Source organism: Thermobia domestica, chromosome 8 (assembly GCF_964235325.1).
Source record: "Thermobia domestica chromosome 8, izTheDome1.hap1.1, whole genome shotgun sequence".
Classification (NCBI taxonomy): Eukaryota; Metazoa; Arthropoda; class Insecta; order Zygentoma; family Lepismatidae; genus Thermobia; species Thermobia domestica.
Window position 1 is genome coordinate 249,065,056 of NC_137461.1, and position 20,563 is coordinate 249,085,618.

General features: G+C 34.1%; 1 protein-coding gene across 1 annotated transcript in view; it reads left to right on the top strand.

Moving 5' to 3' along the window:
* LOC145693523 (protein takeout-like) overlaps window positions 1–16,702 on the top strand; it is an 82,782-nt gene extending 66,080 nt beyond the window's left edge. Inside the window, exons 4-6 of the mRNA XM_081769590.1 lie at window positions 3,152–3,285; window positions 7,303–7,452; window positions 16,207–16,702. Coding sequence (XP_081625716.1) covers window positions 3,152–3,285; window positions 7,303–7,452; window positions 16,207–16,358 — 436 coding nt within the window. The 3' untranslated portion in view covers window positions 16,359–16,702. The remainder of the gene's footprint in view (window positions 1–3,151; window positions 3,286–7,302; window positions 7,453–16,206) is intronic.
* Window positions 16,703–20,563: the final 3,861 nt, after the last annotated feature.

Below are 20,563 nucleotides of genomic sequence, written 5' to 3' on the forward strand. Positions count from 1 at the left end.
ACAATAGTCAGATAAAATCTGCAAGTTTTTGTTTTCTAAAATAAAGACGAGACCCTGCAGATTTCTTTTCAAAATTGTTTTCTTTACACTTAGTTTCAGAACAATGTTTGTTGAATCATCCGGAAAACATTTTAAAAAATAATTCAAGGTGTTTTTTAAATTGTGAGACAATTCACAAGAAATTTACGTTTTCACATTTATATTTAAATCATTTTTGTAACAGTTCTTGACATTGGAGCTAAATAAAGATGCTGATCAAGGTTGATGCAAGCATAAACTGCATCTCAAGGTTAATTAATATTGTTGCAAACCACTTCAGTGTTGCCAACAACCTTTGCAGAAAATAGGCTAAATGGCCTTCAGAAATAAGCTTTTTTTTTTTCGAAAAAAAATGTTAGATTTGGACCGCTAAATTACAACGCAATTGTAGATTTTAAATCCCTTTTTTGTGTCTAGGATTATAGGTGAGTGACAGTAAAATTTGAAATGTTGAATGTTATTCGCTGAAGACTAACAAGCAACATACATGACTTTAAATTACAATAAAATCCATCAACAACTCATGCGATTTTTAAAAGTCAACAGTCATATTATCAGTTGAATTGAAATAAGTCATCATGGATGACGTCGCAACTAGCCGAGATGCTGGAACTGAATGCACCATCTTTGAATTGTAAATTGGTTGTGTTTTTGTTGGCTACCATTGTCCCAATTTTCAGTAGTATTTCTTTCGACAAGTCATAGTACTTACAAACACTTCTTATTCCTCCGTACAACCCACATGAATCATCATGATTGCATTTAGGGTAGGCAGATTTTTAAAATCAGAAAGGAGACGCTTTGACTTTTAAAAACAACCACTAAGAAAGTTGCTTTTACCGAAACATATTTGCTTTCAGATTATATCAACCAGCACATTTTAAAGAAAATGAAAAATATAATATAGAAATTAATACATTATTAAAGTAAACTAATACAAAAAGTACAACTACAAAATGATGACTAACTAGTAGACAGCAACACTAATGATACTTTTTTGTCCGTTTGAGCTGCTTCTATCAATGATTTGTTACTTAAGAACCTATTATACATTGCGACACATAAACATGTTTCAGAATCGCCATCACTGCTATCAACACTAAGCCTATTTCTAACATCCCTCCAATGTAATTTCATTCTTGAGAATATTCTTTCACATTCTGCATTACAATTCGATATGGAGAAAATGTAAGATGCTACGACGAACACTACTTAAAAGTTCGTGCATACTTTTCTTTATCAGATACAAGTTCCTATAGATTTCCAGACGAAATTATTTCCTACAGTAAACAATATTCATCATAGAATTCATCCATGTTAACATCATCAATTTTTAGCTTTCTAACAGGAAGGAGTCAAATGAAAGAATTTGCTTCGTTAAGTCATGGTACTAATAACTTATTTATTCTACCTCCATTCTGGCAATCTTGAAACTTTGTTGACTTGTTTAATTAATTAGTATCCAAACTCGAAAAGGATGACAAAAGCGAGTCCGGCTTGGGTACAAAGCCGGACATCAATTTTTATATCCAAAACCCGGACGTCTGGCAACCCTAATTGCATTGGAGTTTTCAAGCTAATTAGATATCCTATTTGTTTCCTTTAATAAACAAAAATAACCTCTGTGGGTTGAATAACCGAATAGTTTACTAGTTTATTAAATTTTTATTAGAAAACTTTCATTCTTGTAATGAAATGCGAGAATTAAAATAATTAAAAAGCAACAAACGGGGCTGTTACGGGAACGACATTGAAAATTCTTTCTGAGTCGATAAGTATTGTTAAATAGTTGTAAATCTGTTGGTGGGGAAAGAGAACAAGAATGAAAAACAAGTGTTTGTTGCGTAATAAAACACCCTCTGTTAGAAATATCAATTAATACGATAATATACTGTATAATAACAAATAGACTAATGTTTAAAAATTACACTTTATTTTCAAAGGAAAGGTATTTTTGAAATGAATTTAACGGCTAATAAAAAAAAGCCAAAAATGACAAAAGAGTTCCATAAAATACGCTATAAGTAGGGTGACCAAATCGTCGACTAGAAAAAACGGGACACCTTTTATTTCTGGATAGGTTGCTCCCCTAAATATATTTTTTAGTCTCTCCGTTCTCCCTCTCTTTTTGTATCTCTCACAAAAAGGGTAAATTTTCCTTTTAAAACCTATTGAAAAGGTTGTGGAATTATTTAGATAATAAGTAACTATCAACAGCTAACAAAAAATGAAATATTTGAAAACATTACTAAAAATTTATGAGCGCTCAAATCTATAACCGACAGGATTTATAATTACTCTCAGTATCGGATTCCAACTCCTTTTATTTGCATTTTCTTACTTTTAAACATTATTTCATTTACAACTAGTTTTCTTATTACTTTCACTTTTATAGTTCTATACTTCTGGTCACCTTTCGTAAATGGAAGTATATTACATCTTAGTCAAATCACGGAAACACAGTACTGTACTGATGACAGCGCCTCTTCCACCGCCCGATACAGAGAGTAAAAACAGGTTATATTTGTTCTCCATAAGACTTTCAGCCCTTTGCACTGTCGTCTTCGGAGTGGGGAGGCCTAGGAGGGAAGACAGTGCAACCACCACATTCAATATTGCAGACGTCGTAATGACGTTGCTTAGTAATTAGACATATTTCAATATAATCACATAGCTTAGAAAATAATAATATAAATGAGGAAATTTTAGCGATTCGAAAGGTTTTTTGTACCCAATGTACGTAAATACGGGACATTTTGGCGTCCCGGGAGAAGTTTTCTGGACACCGGGAATGGTAGTGAAAAAACGGGACAATCCCGTTTTTACGGGATGGATGGTCACCCTAGCTATAAGGCTATTTAAGGCTATAAGCATTTTGTAGATTTGTATGGCTAAATGCCTCTTCAAATAGTCTAGATTTAGCCAAAAATTGACTAAATTGGCATCACTGACCACTTCTTTTTCTTCAACCATTTCAAAACAAATGAACACTGGGAAATATGAACTTGTATTTTTATAACTGTATGAATTCTCAATACTATAACCTTTTCCCGAGTCTAACGATTATGCTTAATTGACAACTAATTTTATTTTTTACATGAATTTCTTTCAGGGCACGTCCAGAGAAGTATAAATTTGATTTTGAAATAGCTTTGCCCTATTTATATATGTACAGTGACTACGAAATTTCGGGGCAAATTCTGGTATTACCTATTGTTGGCAGCGGAGATAGCTGGAGCAACTACAGTAAGTATATGAGTACAGTTAAGTTCCATTTGAAATACGCAAAATTTAGGTCCCAGTGAGGTAATTAGAGCAATTTCCAAAGTTTAGTTACGTAATGTTCCGATGGTATTCCCAGAAGTTTCCAACCTGAGAATGGATTATCACGCCGCAGGTATATAGCCTTTCATGGCATATAATGCCATCTATGGAAGAAATAATTTATCAGTTTAAAGTGTCTGGCTGTGTCAGTTCGGTGTCAGGCAGCGTCGTTTGAATTATTCGCTGTGTGGACTGCGATCTTGATTACAAAAACAGCCATGTGGACTAGAGCGTTTATGCAGTGTGTGATCTCAGCGCGAGATTCAGCATAGTGCTTGATTCAAATACTCGTCTCTAACAAATTGAATCAGATACACAGTTCAAATTGATACATCATTTCTTCCATAGATGGCACTGCTATGAATGCATTATCACCAGTAAGTGATATTTCAGTATAAGACGGAACTTTTGCAAATACCCTCGTATCAGTGATGCCAACCTGTGGAAAAATCGCATATCGTGGGAATTTCTGATCTTATTTTCTCAGAAAGGGAAAATACGCAGCATATATGGGATTTTTCGAAATTTACGGCTTATTCATTTATATATTGTAAAAAGTGACTAACACAGAGAAATTTATTTTTTTAATATTATAACATGCGTTTAATTAGTATAACATGGGAAATTCGCACCTAAAATGGGATTTTTTGCCTCTCGACATGGGATTTCATATTGTGTCAGGTTGGCATCACTGCCAAGTATGTCCAGCCGAGGATAGCTAGCTGCCACTGCTCGAGGACACTGTAGGCTTTCCAAATACCAGCAAACAATGATAGTTTTTCATAAATGGAACTACAGGTATCACATAGTTTCTTGAGACTGCAATGAAAGTATTCCCTCTTTCTGTCAACAAAGGGCTAGGAAAAAAGTGCGCGCTCTGTCACAGTAAAAAGTAATTAAACTAATTACGGTAATTAGCAAATATCAGTGTTCAACTTAGGTGTAACCACTGTAATATGCCTTGACTTTATGCTCTATAGTAGATGTACAAATTCGTCTTATGAATTCCTTCTTTTCCCGACCTTCTGAGTTATTAAACGGTGCACGACTAGAAAGAACCTCACATTTGGACGTTTGTTTCGTCGAATGTATCATTTCTCATAATATTTCCGAATTCTAGATCAAGTACTGATAATCGAAATACCAATTTTATTCGACACCATGTATAAACGGTAAATGATATTTCGAAATTAGTTTTGGAATTTTGGAACAATACTAGCCATTTCCAAGTGCATGATATACATATAACGTCAGGGCACGCTTTTACCCTCGGAGCAGTGACTGTGTGAAACAGGTAGAGCAAATGAAGAGAGGGCCGTGATTGAGGAACGAAATAAAAGCAAGTATTAGCAGTATACAAGTAGTTATGGATTTACGAGTGGTGTACGGCGTGGATCACAATATAAAATGTTCCATTATAAAGCTTAACAACTCCGTGGAGGAAACACGTATAGTAACGATACATGACTCATTGAACTGAATAACTAAAAAAAAAAGTTTATTTTGGTTGTCTGGCCCATAAACACGTCACATCACACAATATGGGCAAACTTGTACAGCGTAGAGCAGTTGTCTTCATCGTAAGCGAGTATAGGAAAACTAAATAACCCATAACCGTGTGCAGAGAAAATTTAGTCAACATTTGTACTGCAGAGATACACCCTCCAAACCAACAATTTTGAACTTATTGAAGAGATAGAATACGGAAGGGACAATTCAAACCCCAAGGAATCACAGAAGTGGTTCACGAAGAACTGACCCTTCTTCTTCTTTTTTTAATACGACAAATGCAATAACAGCGAATTCCTACCGATATGTTGAAAATTACGAATTCTCACTATTCGCACCAAAACAAATACTGGTATAAGAAACTTGTGGTTCCTATAAGAGGTTCATAAGGCAAGACGTGAAAGCAGGTAATATTACACTTTAGACACAATAACTTTTAGCATTCAATATGAAGCTGTTCCTTCCAAGTGCACTTCACCCTAATTTCATATGACTGGTAATTCCTTCTTTAATGTTGCCATGCATGAATCTCTTCTGTTCCAGATAGATGTAGATGTAGATATTCGTTTTTTCTAGTTACGTAGTTTCATATTCAAATTGAATTATTCATTTCCTTGTGAAGTTGTCATGTATAAAACTATTTGTGACTGTCATATTATGAAGGATGTAATAATCAATTGCATCTTCAACTGATTTCTTTCTTTCTGTATCCAGTTTCTACCATATTTTCATTAATTCTTACCACCAATATTTCTATAAAATACTGCCAACAGTAGTTCTAAGCCGGGTATGACTTTGAGATATCCAAAATTTCCGTCTTTTCTAAAACTGGTAGAATGTTTTTCTCCCATTGAACTGAGATCTCTCTTGCATTAGACATTCAATACATAGTTCATCCTGAAGTGAGTTAGCACTGTAGACCTAATAGGCCTATACCTAGAGGTGGCAAAATTTTGAATAATAGTAATTTTTATTTTATCATGTAATAATACATAATCATGTACATAATTTCGTCTATTCAATATCGGAATTACTTTTATGTTTGAAATACAAGAAGCGAATATTACCATATGTGAGTGTGCTCTTATCTGAAGTTACTGCACCGCTGCCATTTCATTTTACTATATAAAGACAAGACAATACACATAGACCCATACATTGCGAGAAATACAGGATTACTACAAAGAAAGAAATAAAGAAAGAAAGAAAAGAAGCAGCTATGCATAAAACTAAGCTATCTGTGTTACCGATAGACATTTTGAGTTGTTAAGTGGACCAATTGTGGAAGTTTAGCAAGCTACTATTTACTAATGTGCTGGTACCACTGCAACTGATTGCGGTGCAAGAAGGTTTCTGAACGAAACACTTCTACAGACTTAATTACATCTGTTCCCTTGCATAATGGCCATTAAGATGCCTCTCGACTTCACACCATCCATTCGGAATGCCAATTCATTACTTTCCACATAACTTAACTTAACGTGCTCACGGGACGTGTCACAGTTCTCATATCTGTTCTCGAACATTCAGGATCACAGTTGAAATTTAAAGGATAATGGAAATATCTACGGGACTTTCCTTCGATTTCAATGAGATCAGAGTCGAATTTAGGTTTGCTGTGGCTCTAATCTATTGAAGGTAATGGGGCCCATTAAGTATCAAAATGAACGTAGGCACCATGTATGCAGAAATGAAGGAACTAGTGATATTTTAAGAAGCAGGCCCCATTACTGTACGGGGCCCCATTACTTACACCATAGGAGTCTACACAACACGAAGCATTATTGATATATATATATATATATATATATATATATATATATATATATATATATATATATATATATATATATATATATAATTTTATTTATTATCTTCCTCTTATTTTGGAAATGTGCATTAAATTTTTCCCTTTAATTTTTGGGGCCCCCAAGAGCGTGGGGACATAAGCTATAGCTTGTTTGGCTTATACGTAAATCCGGAACTGAATGGGATGTGCCTGTCACGAGACAAAATTTTGATGTTCAAAATTCATCCTGTGAATAAAGTGCAAAGAGTCCAGAAATGTCCCGCAGGAAGTCTCGTGGTTATTTGGATTTCCACAAGATATCCAGGGCACGCCCTCGGGGAAAAATGGAGTACTATTAGCCATTGGCGTTCCATGGATGTCCAAATGACTTTCTATACTTTTGTGGCTTATATATACTCTAATGCTGTTGTCATGTTGCTGTTGTATCTATGTTTCCACCTGCTCCTGACGATTTTAAAATACAGTTGGATTAGTAATCGATATTTTGCAACTAAATGAATACTAAATTAAATGTAGACCGTGTTTCGAACAGAGAATTGATTGAAAAGCATATCATTAACAAATATCTCAAGCTTCTACATTGAGTATTCACAATGTATAAAAATATATTTCTTTTGCAGCTGACGTCAGTGGAAAAGCGACTCTGATTGGTCATCCAGAGAAGCGAAATGGCAAGGAATACATGATAGTAGATGATTTCAAGTTTGACATCCAAGTGAAAAACGCAGTTATTCATATGAACAATCTTTTCAATGGCAACAAAGTTCTCGGTAAGTTATAAAAAGCAAATAAATTAATTCCTGTTTTTCTAAGTTTCTAGGTTCAGATTGTTGTTCTGCTACTTAAAAAAAAGGAAATAAATTGAAATACAAATCTCACATAAAGAGAGCTAAATTAACCTACTCGCAGTTTGTGTGAAATATTTGATTTTTACCCCTTAAAGGATCTTATCCTATCTAGTGATATAAATTATAACTCATACAATTCTTTCTTATATCCAGAATTGTGGTCTATTTTTCTTAGCATTTGGCAGATAATAAATTGACATTTACCTACTAGTAACGTGTGCAGTATTTACCATACTCCAGTTCTTTATCAAGTATGGTCGATTTCGAGGAGAAATATGAATCTCTGGAATCGGGTTTTCGAGATTCCAGATCCCAACGCGTATTATTTAAGAAGAAATAAAATAACTAATATGTCCTTATGTTTTCAAAAATATTATGACAACAACTCACTTTTAACATATCAGAAAATACAGAAAAAAAAATACAAACCCAATGTATCGAGCCATCTACCTGACTTAACATACTAATTGTGTATGTTGCTCAGTTGCACTAGGTATATATATATATATATACAGTGGCGGATCCAGGATATAATCAAGGGAGGGGCTAAACCATAATTTGCCGTTTTATCCAGTGTAAAGCAGAATTGAAGCCCATTTTATCCAGTGTAAACCTGAGTGTCAAAGGGGGGACTATAGCCCCTTAGCCCCCCTTAAATCCGCCCTTGTATATATAGGAATATCAGATGATTCTCCAAAGCAACCTAGTTGGCCACGTCCACGCTGTGAATTTACACTATTGACATTAAAAGATTTAGCAAAACAAGAATTTTAGGAAAAAATGAATCAGAAAATTGCGATCAAGCTAATGATCAGGAGCCACAAAATTTTTGATCGGTCCCTAAATCTAGTTTTCGTATTTTGTATGCAATAAGTACATCATACTGAGTTAGTTTATAGTTTTGGTTTGGCCATATTGTATGTAGTTCTCCAGATATAAGGCCTTCAAGAAAATCTTTGTTGAAATATATTGGATCTTTTGATCCAATAAGAAAAGTATACAAGACAGCCCAATGTCATACAGAAAACAAAGCAACAAGTTTCGTGACTATAAACTAGTATTACAAACAAACACACAGCGCCATTTTAAACATATTTCTTGTATGGACTTTACAACGACTCACCAAAGGTAGTCGTCAACCTGGTTCGGCTAATGATATAAGTAAATCTTGAGTGGTAATAATTGTTTACACATAAAAATATCTTCAATAATTATATACACTATTATTCTCACCTTTTCTATCGAAATTACAAGTCGATGATCGGTATTAAATGGTTTATTAGTTGATACTCTTTTAACGTATTTTCACTCAAACTGTCTTGCAAACATACATGTTGATTCAGTATCTATAAACAGCTACATAGCAACGAATTATACAATAATGTACATTTCTTACATATATTAAAAACATTCTTCTTTTGTTATTTTTAAATTAACATTATATCAAGTATAGTGCTTGAGTATGAGCACTTTCTGCCCAAGGTACAGGTAATTATTAAACGATACAAAGTATCTCGTTGTATAAAAATGTCGCCCGACGATGGGACTGAATATAAAAGTTACAAGCGAGCTGGGCTTTTTTATTTAAGAACCACTGGTCCGTTTACAATAATGATGTTACATTACTTATGTCCTTTACATTTTGATCGCCCCTCGTATATATATATCTTCATTAAGCTTCATATATATAAATACATGTATAATAAAATTTTTTATTCCATTATCATTTATCTTTTATTACAAAAACGTCGTCGCTTAATAATATAATTAATGAAGGGTGCGAAGCTAAAAATCGTAAGAGACAAATTACCTTTTAAAACATAAACCACAATGATTAGCAGTTTCAATCATTATTAAAACGGTGATGTTAAGAAAATAATATTTGATCTCTCCAGGGCGCATTATATAATAACAACATTAGCTGATGTTTCAAAATATACATTGTATCCATAAGGCATCAGAATATAGAAGAATCTTATTCGGGTAATATATAAAGTAGCGCATAAAGACAGTTGTCGAATAAATAGCTTAATAGAATGAATCTTATTCTTAACATAATCTTTGACAACAAATTCTCAACACAAATACCTATAATATAAATAACCTTTGCCTTTAATCAATTATAAATCGAATTATAATTCTTCACATTAACAAGAGAGAATTAAAATCATTTGAAAATTATCATTGGTTAATGAGAATTAAAGAAAATTAAATTAAGTAAAAATCAAAAATTAAACGTAACCTATGTTCGGACGAACAAAAGGAAGAAAATAAATCTATTTTTACACAAACATATTCATAAGAATCAGTAGCTGATATGGGTTTAACTCTTACTTCATCAACTGCAGTCAGTTTACATTCGTACTTGCATATGATTCTAATAAAGTACATTGTACTGCACAATCGTGATTAGTTTCCGCATTATTTTGTACATGAATTGCGTCATTATCTTGATTTTGATACGAAGTGACATCTCTTGAACCACGATTATGTCTATACATAGGATTTATAACATTTCTAGAATTTCGCCATGTATTTCGACTGTTTTTGTGTCTATTTTGGTTATATGGTCTAACATAAGGATTGCCACGATTAATTAGGTTAGGTGGATTCCCAACATATCTTTGCCTATTTTGCTCGTTCGGATTGCTTAAATTCACTCGATTTAGGTAGTGTTCCGTATCGTTCGCATTACGGATATTTAGATTACGAACAGGTACAAAGTGATCTGAATTGTTTTTAATTTTGCCTACTCCTGCTTGATGATTCTGAGCGTGGTATTGAGTTTCATAACATTGTACAATCATTAATAAGTGATTAAAACTCATACACTGGGTAGAAAACAGGATCTGTTGTAGTTTAAACGGTAGCAAATTTCGAATTGATGCAATTACTCTAGATTCCGATTGCAACGGATTTACGACTTTTAATTCGTTATATGTATTTACAACAAAATCAACAACAGATTTGTGCAAACGAGGATTGAATGGTTGATTTCTAATCGTGGCATCTCTGTTTGCAAGCAAAAAGTCATTTTCGTAATTTGCAATCAGCGCAGCTTTAAATTCCTCATATGTATTGACGTGATCTCGTACTGCTTTAAACCATAAAGAACATGGTGGGAGTAATAAATGAGGGATTAGTTTCATATATTGCGATTTATCTATACACATTATATTGCACTCATCCTGAAATTTTTCTAGGAAAGAGGTAGCATTTTCGTTACATTTACCACTGAACTTACTCATAGCACGTATTTCACTCATCTTTACACTTAACTTTACCTTTCTTTCACCTTTCCGTGTTCGTGTTGAGTGACAATTCCTACCTACTGCATGATGTGTAGTTCCACCATCTCTTTTACGCCCATCTGTATTCCTTGGATGAATTTCTTCCAAAATAATGTCCTCATCGGATGGGTTACTTGAAGATGAGATAATGTGAGGTCCACGTTGATCTGCTACGGGTGAACGCGAGGTCATCTCCTGTGAACAAGGGAACTCCAAATGATCATTAACCATGTTGTTGTGGTATGCGTTGTCCTTAATCTGTAGCATCCTGATTTCCTCTTGTAATGCAGATATCAACTGAGTATTCGCACGTATTTTGGTAGAATTATCCGTGACCTGAATCTTTTGTTGCCGTATAGAAGATTCTATTACTTCCAAATCCTTTTTTACACAGTTGACTTCTTGAATTGTATGGTTGTAATTATCCTGGCAATCTTCAGATACTCTTCTTAGCTTTTGATCGAACTGTGATGTAATGTCACTCACCGCCTGGATAATAGATTGTTTCGTTTCTTCGGATGTCTGCTCCAATCGTTTACTTAATTCCTCATACTGTTTACTGGAAGTCTGCTTTAAATTTTCCGACATCTGGGCTAAACTTTGTTCCAATCGTTGTTCTTGTCTCTGTAAAGCCATTAAGATTTTGTCTTCTAACGATAACATTTCGGGTACAACAGGAGCTGTATTTTGTTCTTCGTTACCACTGTCACCAGTTTCTTTCTCCATTGCCTCACCGATCATCATTTTTCTTGTGATTATTTTACCACTTCGAAGTATAGTAAAGTTCGTAGTCATGAACCTTATTACAGAAGTAAATTCACCCTTACTTTATACTTCAGGATAAGAATTTACAAAGTTCCCGGGTGAGGTAAACCAAAAATTTTACAACGACTCACCAAAGGTAGTCGTCAACCTGGTTCGGCTAATGATATAAGTAAATCTTGAGTGGTAATAATTGTTTACACATAAAAATATCTTCAATAATTATATACACTATTATTCTCACCTTTTCTATCGAAATTACAAGTCGATGATCGGTATTAAATGGTTTATTAGTTGATACTCTTTTAACGTATTTTCACTCAAACTGTCTTGCAAACATACATGTTGATTCAGTATCTATAAACAACTACATAGCAACGAATTATACAATAATGTACATTTCTTACATATATTAAAAACATTCTTCTTTTGTTATTTTTAAATTAACATTATATCAAGTATAGTGCTTGAGTATGAGCACTTTCTGCCCAAGGTACAGGTAATTATTAAACGATACAAAGTATCTCGTTGTAACTTCTACAAATTTCTGAAGGAGAGATCAACACTTTTTCAAGAAATTCAATCATAAAAGTATCTATTTCAAGAGGCAATCAATGCTTTAATCCTGATCCCTATTAAATGGTTTTAATGAAGTAACGTAGATATTAAAATTATAAAAAGGTTAATTAAGTAAAAATCTTGTCATTGTTAGAAGCTAGAGACTTCCTTCTTACTGGCTGAGTATCGACATAACAATGACGATACACTTAAGTCATGGGCGCCCCCTGGCTCACGAAAATGTATACGTAATATATCAAACCAAAATACCAGATGTAATATAGCAACCATGGAGATGTCCGCTAGAAAATTTTCTTCGGACACCTCTGAATTAAGTGAATTATGAATTTGTGTCAGTTTTCTTTTTTAATTCTGTAAATATGGGTACCATACTTTGTATAGGTATGTGAAATTTGAGAATACTCATTTTCTCATGAAAACAAACAGCAAGGAAGGGCTTTTTTTTTGGAAATCCTAAAGTAGAAAACGGGAGTTCAATTTCTTTTCACCAAGAATGGTGAACCTCATAAATTCCTCAAGTTAGGAAGATACAATTAGGTACATCAACTTACAATTTAAAAATTATTGCAAACTTTTCTTTTTTGGATCTAAAGATCCAATATATTCCAGCCAAAAATTTTCTTGTAGGTCTTATATCTGGAGAACCACATATAGTGTAGCCAAACCCAAACTATCAGTTAACTCAGTATGATGTGCTTATTCCGTAGAAAATACGAAAACACGATTTACGGCTTTTCAAAAACTTTATGTCCCTGATCCAAAAACTAATTATTGGCCAACATCGCAATCTTTTAATGCATTTTTGGGTTTCCTAAAATTATATTTTCTAAATTCCACACGTAAAGAAGAAAAAGAGAGCAATTTCTATAATATTCAAATATCCCATATTATTAATTTAAAAAATGACAAATATATAGATGTGCTTATGTTAAGGGTGTGAAAACCAATAGGTAAACTCTTAACTAAACATAATAGAACACGTGTTTTTACAAAATTCTGCTCCTAAGTGCTGGGGGAGGATTAAAGAATATTTTTATAATATTAAAATGTTCCACTATTTATTCAGAAAATAGTCTGTCCAATCCAAGGATTTACTTATGTTTGAGGAGTGAAATTTTGTAGGTAAAAATTTAACTAAATACACTTGAATACGTATTTCTGAAGTTTCGAGAGGAATTTCCTTATATCTTTTTCCTCCACATTCAAATAATTCTTATGTCTGTTCATGATGATAAAATGGCTGAACCGTTGAAAATACATTTTTGAACATACCAGTAGTTAACAGTACTGTAGAGCCAATGTAACCGGAAGAAGTGTCTCCGGCTAGAACTACTCCCGATGTAAAATACCTAGGCAAAGAAAGTATTTTCCAAGAAATCACGAATCTTTGATGAAGAAAATAATTATCCTAGGAATTTGTAATAGGAAATCAAAATGAAATAATAATAAGTGAGCATCGTTTCACAGTGTGAAACTAAGACTCTCAACTATACGAATTCAATGCTCAAACTTGAAGTAGTACATCTATTACTACTTGTTGCAGTAGAGTAATAAGATCGAAGATAAAATATGTTCCTCGGATGCCGAATCCATGTCAAGAAACCGTTACTCACTGCCCCTTACTGTTTTTGTTAAATTGTAATAAATGTTGGAACCAAAAATCGTTTATTTCAATCATTTCCGGTTTGAATAGGGGGCTAAGAGAGGAGAGAGAACCCTATTGTTGGGACACTGAATGGATTGCAGAGAACTTCATCTTGATAGCGTTTATCATTTTTGCTCTACGAAAATCAGCATAGAAACCGGAAATGATAGTAAATTTGAACCACCTTCACTTTCGGTTGAGTTTTGGAGATAGTCATGATATGTTTTCTTGAGACTTTGAATTGTTTACAGAAACTAATTTCTCTCTTCAACAATGTGTAATGGGTGTATAAGAAATTCCTTACCGGCACAGACGTACGCAGGAGGTACATACAGGCAGTTCGGAAACCCCGAAATTCCGACTTTACAGTAAATTTTGTCTAATTTCAAGGGATTTTTTAAAATTAATATAATATGTACTCATAATGAATTTGGTCTCCCCGAAACAATTTCTGCGTACGTCCCTGCTTACAGGATATAATTTATAGACATGCTCCCAACAAAAATTCTCAGCTCTGCCTTGACTTAGGTTTGGTCAAAAGTAGACAAAATATAAAGGCTTGACAGCACTGAACACGTAATGCGTCGCCAGGAAGTTGGAAGTACTGGAGACTGTTCCAAGGATCCACTTGTTTGCAATAACGTGAGCTGCTAAATACCCTGAAATATACTGTGAAATAATACATCACAACATGTAGAAGTGTAGAAATTAGCCCAGTCAGAATTTTTATTACCATAGCACAAAAACCGGTAAGATATTGCGACAAGCGGATTTTTGAAATCCATTCTGCGTTCCAACAATAGGTTGAATCCCCTTCGTTAACCCTCTGTTCAAATTGGAAGCGGCAAAAATGAGTTGTTCCCGGTTTAAACACTTAACGCTAGTGAAAAAACAGGAATCAATAATACTATTTTTCTACTGTATTCAGTACCACAAGATTATGTTTCATTTCTGACTTTATTATTCTATTGCAACTTAAAGAAATAAACATCAACTATTACTTCCGGTCAGGCCCGTATCCACGGGGGGTCTAGGGGGGCCGGGTCCCCTCTAAATTTCTACTGGTCCCCCTAAAATCCCCGATAGGCTTGTAAATGAACTATAATATGCTGATGAACTATAATATGGTTGGATCGGCCTCCCCTAACATCTATCGCTCCCCCCTACATTTTTCAGCTAGCTACCGGACTTCTTACAGTTTAAATACCTTTTTAATGTATATACGCTAGGGTAGTATTTTCATTATTCCATTTAAAAAGTACTAATAAAGCTGGTTACTTTGTTATTTCTTCTTTTGTTTTTCGAGCCTGAAGGAAATGTAGGACACGTTACGTATGTTGCCACGCCTTTCTGAGTCGAGACATAAAGATGATGACGCCATAACTTTAAAAAAATCGTTAGGCCTATGTTTATTAATTTGGCGGGCTTACTTTTGCACCTAGAAGATTGAAATTCTGCACAAAAATTCAGTGCACCCCTTATTATTTTTCAGATTTGTTTCAGATCTCTGAGTTAACACAAGGAGGAGTTCGGAGGCGCAAAACAGTAATATATATATATATATTAACAAAATATCTCTTTTTCGCGATTTTCTCGCCTCAGATGTATCATGGGGACATGTGAATGGTATCGTTTGAAAAGCTGTCCTATTCTGTAGAGAATCTGACACAAACCATGTTCCTACAGAGAGTAGGGGTATCTCAGGAAATTTTTACTTGAGATTCTGTTTTATGCGAATCTAGGGTGTTGTGGGGATATTCTTAGGACATTGGTAAATATTTTTTCCCGACCTTACTATTCAAGATAGAAGCTTGATATTTTGTACACACATTTTGAACACTCCTTGGTGTTTTTCAGTTGATTTTGAGATCTGTGCGTTAACATAGAGGGAGTCCATAGGGGCTCAAAATTTGAAAAAAAAAATAAGAAAAATCCGAATTTCTTACACAATTTCCCGCCTCAAGGAAACGATAGGGAAATACATAGTACCGTTTGAAAGACTGTTCTATACTAAAGAGACTGAGGTACTAATTATGATCCCAGGGCAAATAGGAATGGTGTTGTAGCTGCTTGACTAAAAGTCTTTCAATTATCTTTAATTAAAAAAGCCAAAAATTTAAGAGTTCTCCTTAGAGCGACAGTATAAATAGTGGTTTTTGAAATGATTCAGCATGCGAAGAACAGGTTCTACGTTTTATCTTATCTCTTTATTAAAACCCAGAAGTTATAGATGCATTATTTCGAGTACCAGTATTGAAATTGCATTGTTTGTAGGTCTACGGTATTGTCACAATGTGAAATAAAACTTACTTGTTTATTTGTAAGCAATTTATATTTCATCTGCTATATTTTTATTCTTTTTTTTTTTTTTACAATAATTAATTTATTTGTAATTTGTAGGTGACACAATGAATCGATTCCTGAGTGAAAATTGGCAGGAAGTGTACAAGGAACTGAAACCAGTAGCTGATGAAGCAGTTAGCAGTGTGTTACGAGAAGTTGCAAAGAAGGTCTTCGAATTGTTCCCTTACGAAGAACTCTTTCCTAAATAAACAAGTCATTAATTTAACAAATTTTTAGTCATTTTTGCTATCACCAGTTGCTTTTAATGTAGTGTGTCACAGTGTCATATGAGCATAGGTAATTCCTGAAGTTGCAAAAAATGAATTACTTTACCAGTATAGGAATTATGAGGCATGTTCTGCTAAATCCCGTTTAGGTCCACTTTGACAAATTTGAGGGGAGAATAAAATTTCTGATGATCATTTACTCACACACTCATGAGTTCTTTTGTATAGAGCAGGGTTTCTCAACATGGGGGCCGCGAAGATAAGCAGAAGAGATAAATATAACTACAGTCTACGGAAATAGTTTTAAATATTATTTTGAATTTTTTTTAACAACTCTCCAAGTTTTTTTTAAACCAAAATTAGAAATCACTTTTTATCACCTGATCCAAAGTTAAGGGACTTATGAAGTTTTAATTTTCAAACGGCCTCCATTTTGAAACAGTACGACGGATCGGATTCGATATTTCTAATATGAATAAACTAACCAAATTTGGTTTTAAGGAAGTTACTGTATCCACTATATGCAAGAAATGAATTCTACGATTGTAGAAATAGATGGATATCGTGAGATCTCCGCAATAGGTATATTAAAAATCCCAAGAGGAGGCTGCTGGCAAGAGGATGTGATAAAATGGGGGTCGTGATAGGAATTACGTTGAGAACCACTGATATAGAGAGATGGCTGCTTGTATAAGATCAGTACAGCATTCATTTTTCTCCTTTCGAATTTGTCAAAGTAAACTTTAGGGGATTTACCATAAAAGGCTTCATATATATCCCGTCAGTGCATCGTTACAGCCCTACAAATTGGTAATGAAAAGCTAACATTTGATGTCAGGATGGGAAGACATGTTAAACTCTACAATTTACTAACTAGCTCAAGAAAATTTTTTCTTCTTCTTCTTATGGGACAGCATGTATACGATAAGATGAAGTGGTTAACAGTCATTTTGGAAGCAAATTAGTAAATACTATGTAGTTATAGTAAGAGTGTAACATGCCTTCTCCAGCTGACATTTAACGTGCGTTTGTCGTTAACTTTGTGTAGCGGCATATCGATGTATTGACGAATTGTTCACACGTGTATAAAAGTACTTTTTTTGCTTATATGACACTGCGACACCCTATACATATATACTTACAGCATGAAATATTATATTGCCATGACATGACTTCTAGAGCACCAGCTTCTTTATTACGTTTTAGGACAATTAAATTTTCTTGCTTTGTACACAATGAGATCACAGCGATGACGTATTCTATTATCATGTTCCTGCATACAAAGACATAATTTTGTCTGTAAAATTAACTGTAAATTTCCGTTTATCTCTGATAAAGGCGATATAGCTACGTGGTCGGTGTGTTAGCTACTGAGGACCATAGCCTATAAGTTACAATTTAAATTCAAAAGGAATTAAGTATTCTATACTTCGTTGTTATTATTATTATTATTATATTGAAGTAATTGTTTCGTTCATTATTTAGCAATATTGATAAAATGATCTCTAATTCGCAGAATCAAGCTTTCAGGTTGTATCACTAGAATATAGTTTTCCCGAATATTTGCTTGTAATTCTAGGATAGAAAAGCTTATAATTTACAATATCCTTTGCATCTATTTCCCGTTTCCTTCTTTTTTTAAATAAAAGGAATGTATACTTGGAAATAATTTGTTAATGTTATTTTTTAATGATGTAAAATACACTGATGAGGTTTAATTTCAGAATAACAGCTATGTATAATGCAGAAATAGCTCACAAAAGAGAAAGTTGTGTAAAATTATCAAACAATTATTATGTCAGAGTATAACCTAAACACGTTTTAGTTTGTCACCATCACAATTTATTTCATTTTTGCTTTCATTAAATCCAGTGGCGTATTTAGGGGGGCGGCTATCGGACTCAGGCCCCCTGAAAGCCCCCTGAAATAAATTTGTTATATGCAAAACTTCATTAAAATTTGTCGGCACCCAAAAGGAAAAATATAAGTGTTTATTCGCGTGTTGGGCATAGTGCTCCCAAAACAAAATCTTAAATACGCCACTGGTTGAATCAAAATTATTACCAAAGTGCTATTGTGATTGTGTAAGAAAATATGTTGTATAAATAAATGTGTATTTAAATACAATGAGTTTGTTTTTATCATTATCATCAGCTAAAAGATTAAATAAAACCACCGTGCTCCCCCTGACGGATATCAGATGGATAGGAACAAAGTTATAACAAGGGAATGAAAATTTGACTTTTTTCAAAAGCCTTAATTAAAAAAAACTTTAATAAATACGTCATCAAATTAATTGGATGTTTTTTAATAGCTAAGAAAATCATAATGCCGTTTACAACAATATCTCAAACCAGTCTGGAGATATGGTGAGCAATGATAACGTTTGCAACACAGCTTACAATTATGTAACTCCTTGTAGAACTTGTAGTTACATCCACCAAACAATGAAATCTTTCAGTTTTATATCCCATGGTTATGCCGTGTTGGCTAAAAGAGACGGTGATGATGAGAAATGAATGAAATGGTGTAATGAAGAAAGTGGAAGGGAACGGGAGAAACCCCAGAAAACCCACACACGGTGTTTGTCTACCATAAAGTTCACTTGGCGTGAACGGAGATCGAATCAGGAATCCCATTCACCAGATGTGAATGTTCTACCACTGAGCCACCGTGGCCCCACTTCCACCAAAAAGTGTTGTTGAGATATTATACAGGGTGTTTCAAAACAACACCGACAACGTTTGGGAGGTGATTCCTGACACCAAGATAAGACGAAAAGTATAGACCAACTTGGGTGAATGAATGCTTACTTTCGGAGTTATAGGCTGTCAAAAACATAAAAAAACGAATTTTAAAGGCCTATAGCTCCAAAACTATGGGACCTACCCTAGTTGGGGTCATAACTTCACTTAAGAACTAGTGTGTGTCCTATCGAAATATCCAATTTCCAGAATCCTGCGGTACTTCTGCAACATTTTTTTATACTTCAAATTAAATGTTCGTAGCCAAACTCCTTCTATAAAAATTGTTGCGTGAGTACCTTATGATTATGTAACATGTATTTCTTGGATTGCGCGTGTATTACTTTCTAAGTGAAGTCTTGATCCGACTGCAGTAAGTCCAATAGTTTTGGAGCTATGGACCTTCAAAGTTGATTTTTTCATATTTTCGGCGGCCTTTAATTCCAAAAGGAAGCATTTGTGTACCCAGGTTGGTCTATACTTTTTGTCTTATCTTGGTGTCGGGAAACACCTCCCAAAAGTTGTCGGTGTTGTTTTGAGGCACCCTGTAGAAGCAAAGTAAGTAAAAAAAAAAAAAAAAAAAAAAAAAAAGGTTTAGAAAACTTTCCACAAATACGACAGTTTAGGCAATACATCATATTTAACATTTTTTCATATCTGCGGAATGGTTTGAGAAATTCAAATTGCTGTAAATGGCATTTTAATCTATATATTATTTGAAAATAATCTACTTAATTAGACGTGATACATATCTAAACACTTGTCAAGATAAATTCCTTTGAAGAGAGTTCTACTTTTTAAAATCCTTTGTAACTTTGTAATTGTTCGATATACGTCATATGCTGATCGTAGTATTCGGCACTTAGATACTTTGGATGTATATTACCCTGTTCGTGTCACGTGTAGAATTCTACAAAATTTTGGTTATTTTTCGGTGTTTGTGGGCAATACTGAATACTAAGTGATGCAAATATCCATTTTACATTAGAGATTTGGAATATGTTATTACCGGATGTAGTGACAGCTGAAAAAATACTACTTTATGTTGAGTTGGAAACACTGTTAATCTGTTGTACAGTATTAGAGAGTATATTAAACGATATCCCCTGTCGATATTTGCATAGTATGAAATTTGATCGTTTTATGTTTGTTAGTTCAAAGTTCCAAGGGTGTATCAAAAATGGAATGAGGCATTTCAGTTTAACGTCCCACGCTATGTCCCTTAGGCTAAGGAAGACGGATGATCAAGGCAAATAAATTATGAAAGGACTAGTGGAATGAGAATGAGGGAGGAAATGGGAGTAACCCAAGGAAAACCCCACGGACACGATGTTATCCACTACAAACTTATTTGGGTGGGAATCGAACCAGGGACCTCACGTACCAGAGGTCAGCGCTCAACCACTGATCCAAAGTGCCCTCTGACATAATGAAAAGGAAATA